This window comes from Echinops telfairi, unplaced genomic scaffold, assembly GCF_000313985.2.
Source record: "Echinops telfairi isolate 266 unplaced genomic scaffold, ASM31398v2 ScPeMD7_655;HRSCAF=1070, whole genome shotgun sequence".
NCBI lineage: Eukaryota > Metazoa > Chordata > Mammalia > Afrosoricida > Tenrecidae > Echinops > Echinops telfairi.
The window spans coordinates 23,888,213-23,903,128 of NW_022104553.1; the positions used below are offsets into that span (position 1 = coordinate 23,888,213).

General features: G+C 44.8%; 1 protein-coding gene across 7 annotated transcripts in view; it reads left to right on the forward strand.

Moving 5' to 3' along the window:
- The window catches only part of LOC101664360 (zinc finger protein 343-like), a 108,695-nt gene that overhangs the window by 72,624 nt on the left and 21,155 nt on the right, over nucleotides 1-14,916 (forward strand). Inside the window, exon 4 of one of the 7 annotated variants that reach the window (XM_045292462.1) lies at nucleotides 3,639-7,440. The exons of the other annotated variants lie outside the window; for them this stretch is intronic. Within the exon in view, the coding sequence (XP_045148397.1) occupies nucleotides 3,639-5,383 (1,745 nt within the window). The 3' untranslated portion in view covers nucleotides 5,384-7,440. Of the gene's footprint in view, nucleotides 1-3,638; nucleotides 7,441-14,916 lie in introns of those variants that run through there. 7 annotated transcript variants of the gene reach the window in all.

Here is a 14,916-nt window from a genome sequence, read left to right on the forward strand (position 1 = left end):
TTTTATGAGTTTTAAGTTTAGGGTCAAAAGGGTTTCTAAAAACAGCACGTCACTGTACTAAGCCACCACAATTAACCCCAATGTAACCATGATGTAGTGGTCAATTTAGATGTAGCGATTTTAACAGTGGAAGCATACTGTACTAATTAGCTTAAGGGTAGCCATCTTGTACTGATCCAAGTATGGCTATTTTGCAGCTACTTTAATTCCTCTTGTAACTGCTGTTTTCTGTAACTGCTGACCCATTGCCGTTTAGTTTTGAAATTGCTTATGATGGATCTAAGCACCCTGTTCCAAGTTCCTCTCTTCTCCATCCAGTGTGTCGCCACCTGTCCCCGGTGCCTTTGTATACAAGTTCCCCTTTTCTCCATACAGTGTGACACCGCCTGCTCCCTATGCGATGTTTATTCCATAGTATAAACACATCCCATTTTAACACTCAGGGTCTTGAGAGAATTAGGCTCTAGCCGGCCCTTGACTGCTGGCAAATAAAGGCTTACTAACTTTAGTTAAATTTGCGTGTGGGTTAATTGATCTCTTCCTGGCACAACATCACAATACAGGTTACTTATACTCAAGCTATAGCTGTTCAATTAGGATATGTTGCGAAATTTTTCCAGGACTGTTAAGAAATGTCTAAAGCGCATGCCATTTGCTGTAAGTGTTAAACTAAAGGAGCTCCTTTGTAGCTCTCTGGCTCGCCAAATCCTGCTCCCCATCCCCATTGAAGGGCCCAGCCTCTTGCCACAAATCCCTGGGCTGTATTTGCTCTCTGTGGACTGAGAAGTCCACCATTGCCTGTCCTGTTGAGACTCCCGTTTGTGTTGCTGTCGATGCTGCTCTTCCTCCCCTCTGCGGTCACAGCTGTCTTCTGGGTCAAGGAGGTGCATGTCCCAGGAGAAGCTCTGCTCCTGGCTCTTGCTGGTAGTGAGTTCCCCCATGCAGCTTCTGCGAGCTCGTCTAATGTGCAGCAGGATGGCCATCACGGTGACTCCTCCTAACCAGCCCTCCCCAGTGAAGTCGCTCAGTAATTCACCCCACCCGCTGTGATTCAGACCCTTCAGGAAGGGGTCCTTTGATGGCAGGTACAAGATTAGGGCTAGAAGAGTCACAGAAATAGTTTGTCACCCTGCAGCAGTCTATCCTGTGCAGAGTGCTCGTCGACTTCTTGGTTGCATACGTTACTGTCTCCAAGAATGCAGCGACAGCGTTCTTGGCGCTGTAGTTAATGGCAAAAACCTCGTCCTGGTCTGGATTTCTCCTGACGTGTAAGGGGTTCCTCTCCATGGCCTCCCGTGTAATCTTGAGCGCTCTTCAGCTTGCTTGTGTCCACCCCCCACCCCCCGCTGCTTTTCTCGCTAAGTCATCAAGCTTGGTCATCTCGCAGCTACGCTAGCCTTCCATTGACTCGGTTCTCTTTCCCTGTCCTTTCATTGTATCATGTACTTCTGAAATCGTCTTCATCTTCTTTTTTTATTTGCTGTTTTAAGGAGGTTTCTCGCTTTCATTTTTCTCTCATTAAGATCTTCTGAAGTTTTTTTTCCCTATATCTCATTTTCTTCTTTAATTTTCGTCCCATAAACGAAAATTTTTATCAGCCTTTTTTATGAAACTGTTGAAGGAGGCCAGACATCAGTCTTCTGAATTCCTAATGAGGTAGTCCCGTTAGAAAGCTTCCTCAGAAAGGATTTCTGCGTCTGTGATTAGATCAATCACTTGTTTAACTTTTACTCTGTCTTGTGGCTTCCTGTGAACTGGCACGGTCCTTCGTTTCAGAGGTGTGGTGGTGGTGGCCTATTTGTGTATAACGGATGGTTGTGTGTCACATTGATTCTAGGGACTCGTTACCTCTGTGCTGGTGGTTGTGATAGAGAGTGTGAGCTTGGGCACAGTTCTGTGCTCTGCAGCCGTTGAGTGCGGGTTTGGCTGATGTTGGCCATGTCTTTTGATACTCTGGTGTTCCAGGAGTAAGGTCCTTAACCCACCTGGTGGGGCTGCAGGAGATACAAGGTCCCTGGTCTGTGTGTTGCTTGTTCCTTTCCCCTGAAGCTCAGGGTTTCAGAATTCGCCTCTAATCACACCTCCTTTATCAGAACTGGGCTGGGCAGCATGGCTGCCTAGTTCTCTGTCCCCAGGGCACATCGATTTGATGGCAACGAGTGAGTTTGGGTTTCTCGCTGTCACGTGTTCCTGGGGGAGGCTCACAGTGCAGGTTGGTGATTCATAGCCTCCGAGGGGCAGCACTGGAAAACTTGGGGCACTGTGCTTCATTCAGGACTAGAGCCCATAAAGCCCTGTGGGTCAAGCGATAGGAACGAAACCAACAGAAAAGGAACCTGATAGAGCAGGTCCTTTCTGTAACCCAGGTGTTGGCCTTGAATTCAAATGGACTGATGCTTACTCATTGGTTTGTGAGCATTGTCGTCTCTCAGGTACCAGACAGTTCATAGAGATTGAGAACAAGAAGGGAAAATAACCCTAACAAACCTGTTTCCACTTGGCTTCCCTCCAAACACAAAGAGATGAAGTGTAAGCAATAACCCTCTTATGTCAGAGGACTTCCAAGAGTTTATTGCAAAGTAACAGATAAAATAAATAAACTTCATTTCTTAACCTAAGTCCTCCCTTATGGAAGCCCTATTCGCAACCAGTTAGTTCATCCCTAAACTGAGAATCTTGGACAGGTAAGTGTGTCAAATGTCTTTTTTTTTTTTTTCACAACATGAACTGAAGGGATTTGTTTTGATTATTTATGACTCGCACAGCAAATGTATGGAAAGAGGTTAGTGAGAACTGTGGAGACGATGCCTAATGGTTTTCCTTCGATGTTGTAATTGTTAACTAGGGTTGAGCCGCTTACAACTCAAGAGCAACCAGATGTAGACGCTAAGGAAACTGCTCAGTCCTGCACAGTGGATGTTCGGTTAAAATAAGTCTTATTCACTGCGAGGAATCAGCAGGAGCATTGTCTTGGTGAAGAAGAGTTCTCTGGTGAGGCACTGCAGGCGATTTTCTCCTGAAGCTTTCCCTGCCTGTTTTTAAAGCCGATGTTAATGTCCGTGGGCCTTCCAGAGAGAAAACCTAGAAAATGCCTTGCGCGTGCCGCACACAGTGCAGTCAGAATGATTGAGATTCGGAGTTATACTCCACACAGTAGAGGAAGCCAATGAAGGTTTCATCGAACCTTTCCTGATGCTGCCCGCCACACCTTTCTCCCTTGGTGCCACTGGTGGGTTTCAAGTGCCAGTCATTGCGTGTCACCAAGCTCTTGGGGACGTCAATAGAGAGTATACTTGATGAGATTGGAGAATGAAAGCCGTGTTGAGAAACAAGTTGTCTGTCTGTAGGTTAACTTCCAGGGTGGCCTAGGATCATTGTTACTTGCTGTCAGGTGAATTCTGACCATGGTGAATGACCACACGTACACAGCAGAGGCCCGCTCCATGGAGTGTCCTAAGCGGTGTCCTGTTGACATCAGAGGGCTAGGCCTGCTTTCAGAACCAGGAACCTTACAGCTAGTTATTTTCCCAATATCTATTTGTCCTACCCAGGGACGCTCGCAGCCAGAGGCTGTGTGTCATGAGGGAGTCCAGGCATGCCGACTCATGGATGTTCTAATGAAAACTTTCTCTCCGCAGCAGAAACAAAGCAAGAAAACTCTCCCTATTCGTCCTGCCTTTTACGTTTCCCGTGTCAGCAAGCCCTCAGCCAACATCTGCTTCAGGTGTGCCATGGCTTGGTTACTAAACATCACTTCCATCTCGAGGGTTCCATCCCAGGGCTGGAGAAGCGACCAGAGCAGCAGGATTCTGGTCAGAGCTGCTGGAGGGAAAACATTGAGCGTCAGGGGAGAGACATCACCCCTAAGGACTTGTGTGTGAGGACAGTGGGCAGAGAGACTTCCTGCAGCCCAGCCCACAGACAGTCAGCAGCTCCTAGAGAAGGCCACATAGGGGGAGGTAAGGAGCTCAACTCATCCCCAAGAATTACGTCGATGCAAACAGATAGAGTCTTGATGGAATCGGAGACTTCAAGGTTTGGCGCAGTCAACCATGGAGACAACAGACCCGATTGTGCCCATAAGTCAAATGTGAGCACACACCGAGGATCCCTCCTGCAGGAGAAGCCCCACGCGTGCAGTGAGTGTGCACAAGGTGTTAGCTGTAAGTCACTGTTCGTCAGACACCTGAGGACAAACTACAGGGAAAAGCCATGTGTGTGCAATGAGTGTGGGGGAGTTGGTAGCCAGAAGTCAGCTTTTCTTAGTCACCAGAGGATACACTCTGGGGAAAAGCCACATAAGTGCCAAGAGTGTGAGCGAGCTTTTAAATGGAAGTCAGACCTCATTAGTCACCTGAAAATCCACACTGGAGAAAGACCACATGTGTGCAAGGAGTGTGGGCGAGCCTTTAAATGGAGGTCAGTTCTCATTAGACACCACAAAACGCACACTGGGGAAAAGCCACATGTGTGCAAGGAGTGTGGGCGAGCCTTTAAATGGAAGTCAGATCTCATTAATCACCTGAAAATCCACACTGAAGAAAAACCACATGTGTGCAAGGAGTGTGGGCGAGCCTTTAAATGGAGGTCAATTCTCATTAGACACCACAAAACACACACTGGGGAAAAGCCACATGTGTGCAAGGAGTGTGGGCGAGCCTTTATTTGGAAGTCAGAGCTTAGCATGCACCAGAAAAGACACACTGGGGAAAAGCCACATGTGTGCAAAGAGTGTGGGCGGGCCTTTCTTCAGAAGTCAGGTCTTCTTAAACACGAGAAAACACACATTAAGGAGAAACCACATGTGTGCAAGGAGTGTGGCCGAGCCTTTAGGGATAATGCAGATCTAAGCAAACACCAAAGAGTACATTCTGGTGGCAAGCCATATACGTGCCAAGAGTGTGGGCGAGGCTACTTCTGCATGTCAGTTCTCCGTGCCCACCAGAGAATACACTCTGGTGAGAATCTACATGTGTGCAAGGAGTGTGGGCGAGCCTTTGTTTGGCTGTCACTGCTCCTGTCACACCAGAGGGCCCACTCGGGGGAAAAGCCCCATGTCTGCCAGCAGTGCGGGCAAGCATTTAGCCACAAGTCAACACTCTGTGTACACCAGCGGAGACACTCCGGGGAAAAACCACATGTGTGCCAGCAGTGTGGGCGAGCCTTCTTATTGAAGTCAGGACTCCTGGAACATGAGAAGACACACACTGGGGAAAAGCCGCATGTGTGCCAGGACTGTGGGTTATCCTTCATCCGGAAGAGAAAGCTAGTGCAACACCAGAGAACGCACTCTAGTGATAAGCCACATGTGTGCAAAGAGTGTGGACAAGCCTTTCCCTGGAAGCCAGAGCTCCTCTTACACCAGAGGAAACACACAGGGTGAAAAAAGCCATATGTATTCAAGCAGTGTGTGTTAGCTTTTTACCGGAATGCAAACCTCAGTGTGCCCTTAGGACACGCTCTGAGGAAAAGCCATATGTGTGCAAGGAGTGTGGGCGTGCTTTTCTGTTGATGTCGCAGATGATCAAGCACCAGAAAAGACCCTGAGGAAAAGCCAGATGTGTGCAAGTTGTGTTGGCCAGTTACAACTCATCAGACATTAGAAAAAAGCCTTGGGAAAAGTCATCATGTATGAAAGGAAGGTGGACGAAAATGTAAGCAAAGGCCAAACCTTGGTTACCACGGTCGGAGACTCGCTGGTATAAAGCCATATGTGTGCAAGGAGTGTGACGGAGCTTTTGTTGGGAAGTCACCAGAGGGTCTACACTGGTGACACAGCACGTGTGCTCCCAGATGGTGTCATTTACGGTACATTCTTAGCAAGCTCTGATCCTGTTAATGGGTCACAAATTCTTCACACGTATAGTTTTGACCATTCATTTGGTGGAAATCACCAAGAGTGGCTCAAAGAGTCCTATGAAGTCATTCAGTATCCAGAAATACCCATACAAATGCACGAAAGAAAAAAAATTTCCTGAGTAGAATTTAAACATGCTAGCAGCAGCCTTTCTCTGCAGTGGGTTTGTGCCCGGAGCAGGGGAGCTAATGAATTCTAATCCTAAGTAGAACAAGAGAAGGGGTGGAAGCTGTTTATTGTTTGAAGGGAGCTAAGAGAACATCCGAGAGAAATAGATGGCTTAATGGCAGTTCCGTGTAATTCCCATCTGAATGTTTGCGCATATTTCTTTAACATTCTTAAGCACACAGTACATGCATGTGAGCAATAAGTCTTAAAATACTTAAGTATACCTTGGGGTTGGCTTTGACTGATAACCACCCTATCAGTCACAGAAGGAAACACCGTCCAGTCTCGCCCCATCCTCTCAATGGTTCTTTCTTTGACCCATTGTTGCAGCCACGGTTTCAATCTCTGTTGTCACGGGTCCTCCTCTTTTTAGGTACGTCTGCTTTATACCATGCCTGATGTCCTCCACACACGGTGTTTCCTGATAACATATCCACAGCGCATGAGATGGAATCTGGCATCCCTTGCCTCGAATGAGAATTCTGCCTATACTTCTTCCAAGATATTTCGTGCATTCTTTTGGCCGTCCATGGTCTTCTCACTAAAAGCAGACCCCCAAAAATCCCTAAAATGAATGATAGCATCCAATATCTGAACATGTACTTTTTATCGATTACCTATTTTCATTCCTACATTAAGCGTGAAAGCTAAAGGGGTCAATGTAACTAATTGCAAGTAGGATAATGTAGGAATTAATATGTCACTATCTTGTTTGAACCTGGGAAACAGTTGAAACATACGCTGATAATATAAAAACTCCCTCTGTAAAACGGATAACACTTTAATGTGTTCATGGGAATTTCAAGAATGCAATCAAGCATATAACCCATATCACTACATTAACAAGCATCTTCCAGAAACTCAAGCGGGAGCCAGAAGAAGATGCACAACAGGATAAACATTGCTGTGATGTGTGCTTGAATTTGGTCCTGTGCCAGTGTTGGCCTTCCCTCTAAATGTTCTAATGCTGAAACAGGTGTATTAGTACCTTCAACTGTTTTAAAAATAGAATCAATTTCTCTCTTCCAGTGATCAGTATTTGCTTTCTAATATGTACTGTGTTGTTGAAGACAATTATTATTCCATTTTCTTCATCATTTGACCCCTTTATCACTGTGTAATATGTATGTTTATCTCCTAACAGGTTTTGCATTTAAGCCTACTTTATCTCATACTGAGATTTGCACTCCAAATGTCTTTTGGTTATGATACATATGTCAGTATTTTATCCATCTTTTCCCATTCAACCTATTTGTTTGCTTGGGTCTATGGAATGTCTCAGGAAAATTGTATATAGTCCAGTGATATGTTTCCAATACTCTGTTTTCCTTGGAGCATCTAGTTCACTTACATCTATTGCAATTATTGATGAGGAGTGGTTTTTGCTGTTAAAAATAAAGAACTATGGTTCTAACTGTCCTTGTCCTTTTCCATTACTATTGTTGCTTTCGTGTATTGATGACTTAGTCCTTTTGTGTTTATGCTGTGTTGAGCTGGATCTTGTACAGAACAAAGCTGGTGAGACTTGTATATGTATGTATGTAGAAAGAAGCTATAACAAGAAATGGCTCATACAGTTGAAGAAGTGAGTTCATCCAGATTGAATCGAGTCAGTGGGTCAAGTGTAAGCTGAAGGCCTCCCCTGATTCCTGAAGCTTCAGGGCCTAATGGAGAGGAGACAGGAAGATAGTGGGTGATGAGCAGGACCTAATGGAGAGGAGACAGGAAGATAGATCAGTAAGTCCACGGAATGGTGGGTGATGAGCTCAGTGAATGTGAGATCAGCAGAATGAGTCCAAAGTCAGTTCCCTGATGGCTGCTGGGGTCAGCTGGCGATATAATAAGAAGTCAGTTGAATTAGGAGCATGATCCCAATCCAGCAGTAGAAGTTGTCTAGTCTCCATGCACTGTCAGCTTGCATTAAGACAAGGTCATAACTGAAGTCAAAGCTCCCTCAACTCTATCAAGGCTATGACCCGATTAAGGAAATCTATCCTGACCACCTACCTCCTGTCTGAATTTGGTGTCCTTTGGTGACTAGTGTGCTTCTGGGCTGCTCAACGCTATGTCACGGTCTGTCAAATCCTAGCAGAGTCACTCCAGGTGAACGGGTTTCAGCAGAGCTGGCAGACTAAACAGACTATGAAGAAGGAATAGACTGCGCTTTTGAGGAATTGGCTACAGAAAGCTGTATGAGTAACGGGACCAGTGTCAGAGACAGCATACCTCACGCACAGCAGAAGGTTGTCAGAGCTAGTGTTGGAAGGGTCTCAGGTTGGAAGGGTCTCAAAGGATCCCTGGGAAGGAGCTGCCTTCACAAAGTAGAGCGACTCCAAAGGACCTGAGCGGAGGGAAGCCTCAGGACGTGCGTGTGCGTGGGGCGTGAATCAACGTGAGAGGAGACTGCTGCAAACATTAGTAATTGGAAGTTGGAATGGACCAAGTCACTCTGAGAAAGTTGGAAGTGGAGAAAAATGAAATGGAAAGCACAAATGTGAATGAATAGCTTAGAAGGGAGTGAGGTGAAATGGAGTGGTATTGGTCATTTGGAATCATCCAGCCGTATGATTTCCTTTGCCAATAATGACATTGAAGAGCAATGGTGTCACATTCCGAGTCAAAAGAGACCTCGGAAGATGTGTCCTGAAGTACAATGCTCTCTGTTAAAAGATATATCCATAGACCAGAACATCCTACCTTACTACTACTCAAATTGATGCATCAACCAGTAATCTCTGGATGAAGACATTGAATAATTCGATGTCTTCAGTCTGAAATTGCTGAAACATGCAATCAGGATGCATGGATAGTCATACACAATTGGAATGCAGTACATAATGAGAAACAAGGAAGGAACAGTCTGTATTAGGCTGGGATGACTGGAGAAAAAATTCCAAGTGACACTCAAATATGGGTAAAGAACAGTTTTATATCAAGAAGTAATTATATATCAAGAAAACATCCAAGCCCAGTCCAACTCAACCTCATGAGTCTGATACTATTCAGTAAGTCCCACTTCAGATGCACACAGTCAAATGCAATGATGCAGAATGCAAGAGAGAAACAAATCTCTGGAGATGCTCATGTATAAGAAAGCTTTCTAGACAAGAGCAATTGAGTATTGAGAAAACATCCCAGATCAAGTCCATCAGTCCCATATTAGCCCATATGCCCGATACTAATATATAATTTCTTGAGACTCATGAAACATGCAATGATGCTGAATGCAGGAAGATCACAGGCCAGTGAGTGGAAAGTTTTGTGAATCCAGTGGTGGTAGAAGCATTCAGTGGGTCTCTACATGGCTCCTCCACCTCCAGGGCTCTGACTGCATCAGTGTATCTCCATCAGGCTTGTTGTCAATAATGTCTTGCAGGGAGTGAACATGTATCCCACCTCCAGCAAACTATCTCCATAGCGCCTCCAAATGAGGTTATCAAGTTACAACCTGATTGGCAGGCTAAACTTCACCCCTTCACTCTTAATTGTCTCAAATTGACAACAGATTATGCAACTACCACAGACCCTTTGGTGCAAAGTTGCCTAGACTCAAGGTCAGTGGAAATAACTTGGCTCTGGTAGCTGTTGGGGTCAGCCAGCAGGAAAGGTGGCATCAGAGAGAAGAAGTTAACCTGGGCCTCTTTATGAGAAGGCTACTCCCACAACGAGCCACCATCAGACTGTGACCTGGTTGACAGGTTGAATATCACCCCTACATTTTTTTTATATCTTCGAGTTGACATGAAACTATGGAACCACCACAAGTTGATGGAAAAATATGACATGGTGATAGAAATAGAGGTGGAGATGACATGGTCGAATTTTGGAAGAACAATGACGTCTTCATCGCAAATAACTCCTTTCAATAAGGAGTATTGTACACATGGAAATCAAATTTACTATATTTTGAGAAGAGGTGATGGAGAAACTCAATATCAGTGAAGACAAGCCAGGGGTATATGGTGGAACTGATCACCAATTGCTCAGGGTAAATTCAGGTTGAAGCTGAAGAATATTTTAAAAGTCCAATAGAGCCAAAACATGAGTTGATTATATCCCACCTCAATTTTGGGAACATTTTATGATCAGACTTGATGCATTGAACCATAATGAGAGAAGACCTGATGAACTGTGTGATGACATCAAAAACATCATACACGACACACAAAAAATCATTCAAGAAAGAAAGAAAATGTCAGGGGATGTCAGAAGACACTCAAACCTACTCAAATATAGAGCTGCTAAGAAAAATAGGAGAAATAATGGAGTTGAAGAGCTGAATGTATATTCAAAAGTCAACTGGAAAAGACAAAGGAAAATATTACAATGAAATTTGCAACAGCCTGGAGGTAGAAAACTAAACGTGAGGAACATGCTCAGCATATCTTTGAAAGACAAAAATTTTGAACTTCACATTGCAATATTGAAAAATTCTGTGGGCAAATTATTGAATCATATAGAAGGTATCAGAAGAAGATGAAAAGAACACACACAGTAATTGTAAATGAAAAAGTCATCGACAGCCAAGTATTGCAAGAGGTAGCACATGGCCAAGAACCAATGATTGTGAAGGTGAAAACATTAGACAAAAAGAAGGCTCCAGGGAGTTCTAGAATAGCAATTAGGTTTCAACAAACTGTTGAATCTCTGGAAGTATTTTTGTCTATCCAAATATATTTGGAAGACAGATACATGGCCAAGTGACTGGAAGAGATCCATATTTATGGGACGAATGCACAAACTGGAATAATGTGATTGATAGTACATGCAAGTAACATTTTGCTAACGACCCTTCTACAAGAGATGTAGCCATACAGAGGCAAGGATTGGCCAAAAATTCAGGCTGGGTTCAGAAGAGAACATAAAGTGTGACTGTCTTATGAACAAAAAGCAGAGAATATGAGGAAGATGTTTCCTTGTGTTTTATTTACTATGCCAAGGCATTTGACTGTGGGCCATGAGAAACTGAACAACCTTGAGAAGAATGGGAATCGTAGAACACCTCATTTTCATCATGGGGAACCTGAATATGGACCAAGAGACAACTGTAGGAATCGCACAAGGGAATACCACCTGGTTTAAAGTCAGGCAAGGTGTGCACCTGGATTGTATCTTCTCACCACACTCAATGTGTATCATGAGGAAATAAGCAGCCACTCTGGGTTATATGAAGAAGAATACAGCATCAGAACTGGAGAAAGGCTTATTAACAAGCTGTGATCTGCAGAGAGCACACCTTGCTTGTTGAAAGTGTGGAGGACTTTGAGTAGTTGCTGATGAAGCTGAGGAGCAGCAGGCCATTGTCAGAGACAGCGTGCCTCCCTAACAGCAGCAGAATCTTTTCAGAGATCGCAACAGAGGAAATGCCCACAGGTTAGAAGGGTCTCTAGAAGATCCCTGCGCAAGAGCTTTCTCCCCACAGTAGAGTGACCCCCAGACGGATGGAGGAAAGCCTTCTGGACTTGGCATTTGCCTTGAGCATGAATCAAACAGAGTTAAGCGCTATAAAAGTGAATTGATCATTGGAATGGATAAAGTCTAAATCTGAGAAAATGGGAAGTCATCAAAAATTAAATGGAAAGCAGGAAGCTCAATAGCTTAGAAGTTAGTGAGCTGAAAAGCAACGGACTGGTCTTTGGGAATCAGCCAGTGAATGGTTTTCAATGCCAGGAATGAGAGACTCCAGAGCGATGGCTCGCATTCAGAGTCAAAAGAGACATCTCACGATGTAGCTTGAAGTATGTTCTCTGTGATAAGATGCATCCATAGCTAAGGACATCCTACCTTACACCTATCCAACTTGATGCATCGATTACAAAAACTCTGAATGAAGCTATTGAATAATTAGATGTACCAATATGTAGCAATACATACCAATTCACAGGCTTAAAAAACAATTATCTGCATACAGTGGGGTTCTGTTCAAGGTAATGTGGGCTGCCTTATTTGACCCCACCAAGGTGCCCATTGGTCACCTTGCCTTTTGACTACTGGGCCAGTCACAAATTTTTAACAACTTTAGCCCCCTTGGGCTAGGCCATGAGCTTCAGCCAACCCGCTCTCGTCATTCCTATGAGTCAGGTACACAGGTGTTAGTGGCCAGATTGAACTTATTTGCTGCATTTTTTTCCACTGCCATGCAACAGGTGGACTCAGGTGGTCACCTAGCAAGCATTTCAGGCTGTTTACAGATTCCTTTTAACATTCAGTCCTAGAAGAGAGTTTCTTCATGGCTTTACAATTTTTTTTTAGCCTTAGGCACAAACCACTGGTTTAAAGTTTAGAAAGCCAAAAGGGTTCTGGTTGTAGCAACCATTTCCAGGTCCCTAGATCTAAAGTACCCTCCTCGGGGAAACACGGATTGTACTTTTTCACTACTTGTAGAAAACCTTGTATTTTTCTTTTTGTTATTGCTACACCCTGTTGTTTCAACAAATGGGTGAGGGTAATACAGTAAGGTTTAGATTTACTTTGTCCCATAACCCTGTTTTATTTTTACTAATCCCCCAACTGGATTCTTACTTTAATATAATTCCCCAATCTCACCTACCCTGGCGTGAGTGGAGGGTGGGGGTCACAAAGTCGTTGTTGGGTGATTCTGTTCTCTTTACAGAGCTTTCCTTGGGGACCCTATTTGAGGCACCACTTGTGTAATCGATCCCCCAGTTGAACAGGTCCTTAAGAGAACCTTTGCGAGCATGGAAAATAAGACAAGCGATGCCAGGGTCAAAGGATCAACTGTATTTCTCAATGGGTATATATGTAACCATAGCTTTTACAAATCTTTTGACAAGCATACACTTAATCGGATGAACAGGTAATAGAGTCAGTGTCTTAACCATGTAAGTCCCTGATCCCTCCCCAGGGGAACAATCTATGGTCAGTATCAGGAGAAGTCAGAAGGGAGTTGACTACACTTTGGGTGGGATACACAATAGAATCCGATTACTCTTAAATATAGATAAACTCTGGGGCCATAGTGACCAGCCAGGTGCAAAATATGAGACCTCTTTTATGGTAGCTCTTTTATGGGGACTATGATGGGGGGCTCTTTTCATCCTGGAGAATGTGTATTTGACAACATCTCTGTCCCAGAACAGTGGAGATCTTTCTCTAAGTAGAGCCAATCTTCCAGGCCCGTAGTTGTGGGCATAGAGATCAGGTCGGATATACTGAAGCAATGAGAGACTAAGCAAATTTGACCTCCAAGGAGGTCTGTCCCGTTGATTTCAGAGGCTTTATCTGTGGGATGCTCAGGGTGGAAGGGACTAACCTCGGGAACTGACTCCACTTGAGATGGTGCGTTCTTAGCAGATTTTAGTTGATGGTGTTTAGGTGAAGGAGGGGACATCATTCTCTGAAGGAAGTCCCCATGAAATTGGTCCTGTTGATTTCTTCGTCCCCAGATTCCCTCTACAACGTTATGACTATGGATGTGGGGTTTTCCCAAAAGGTCTGCTTCATAGCACATAGAAACCTTCGTGTTTATCTCTGCAAATCACAGAAGAGAATTAGACTGACCTGAATTGACCATGAAGGCGCTCGATGTGGTTGGTTTAAAGTGACAGCAGCTTGATGCAATGGGACGCACAGGGAGACGGACAGAATGGTGACGATCAGAAGAGAGCCCACTGCCGGGTTGTTCCTGTAGTGATTTGCTACAGCCTTCATGCTGGCACTGTCCAGTTGGAGCAGATGCAGGCGGGCTACAGATGGACCCCCAAGCAGACCTGCCTTGATTAGAGAGCCGAAACACGGGGTCTTTTTCTAGACGTAGGTCTTAGACGTGGTGGTGAAAGAAGGAAACAATTGTACTTGAGCTGCTAGGACTTCACCACAGCCAGCTTTGGGAGCTAGAGTAGGAATCCATATCAATAGCCCACATGATTTCAATGAGATGCAAGTCACACAGGCCTGCACTCTGCAGTTTTCCCCCCGAGAAATGAATGATTGTATTATTCACAGTAAAGCACTACCAGAATGGCAGCTTAGCTTTGTTCGGTCCATCTCTCCACGTTCCACAATGACCTAGATACTTGCTATGCATGCAGTGACTCTGTGTCGCAAGTAGGGAACCTAGGGCCCAGAGTCCATTGCTTCCAAGTAAGTGACAATGCAGCAGTGGAAGGCAAGCAGCTGCTTCCCTGGAGAGCTGTGATTTCCCGGTGGCCAGAGTCATGCAGCAGTTGCTTTGTCCACAAAGGCCCCTCGGTATCCCAGACTGGCTTGATCTGCAGGCTGGCATCCTCGGTAGGATTGTGCAGGGTTGCTTATGGACAGTCTTTCCTGAAAGCCACACAAGATAGTCTACGTCATCATCTCTCTCTCCCCTAAAGTCTCCTACAGACCTGGCTTCTCCACCTTATTTTGCATGAGCCATTGTTGGACTGACAAGATTGTAATTACAGTTATTCCACATTCTGCAATTTTTTTTAAACCAATTTGGGCACTTAACATCCCTGCCATCGCTGTCTGTACTGTTTTCTCCGTTTGGGATACTTTGGAGGATGCTTACACAGAAATTGGTTCTTATTCAAGATGCCAAGGTTCATCAGGAGGTACTAGGTTACTGTGTGGGTTCAGAAATAACTTTTCAAGCAGGAGAACCTGTTCTCAGCAGTACCGAAGGTGCCTCTCAGGGCAATTTGGCAACTGACCTTTGTGGGGAACAGAAGGATTTCTCTCAAGCTTTTCCCCCCCAAAGTATGTACCAGACTTTAGCTGCTTGAGAATGACTGTACACTAGGCGGTCAGCAAAAGTAGGTCAGAGGTTATTCTCCTTAACACCAGCCATCTGTATAGTCTGACTCACCCTAAGTAGGGCCCAGTCCCTTCTGCTATTGTTCCCTTGAAGCAGTGCCCAAAGACAAGCCCGGGACCACTCTAAGATG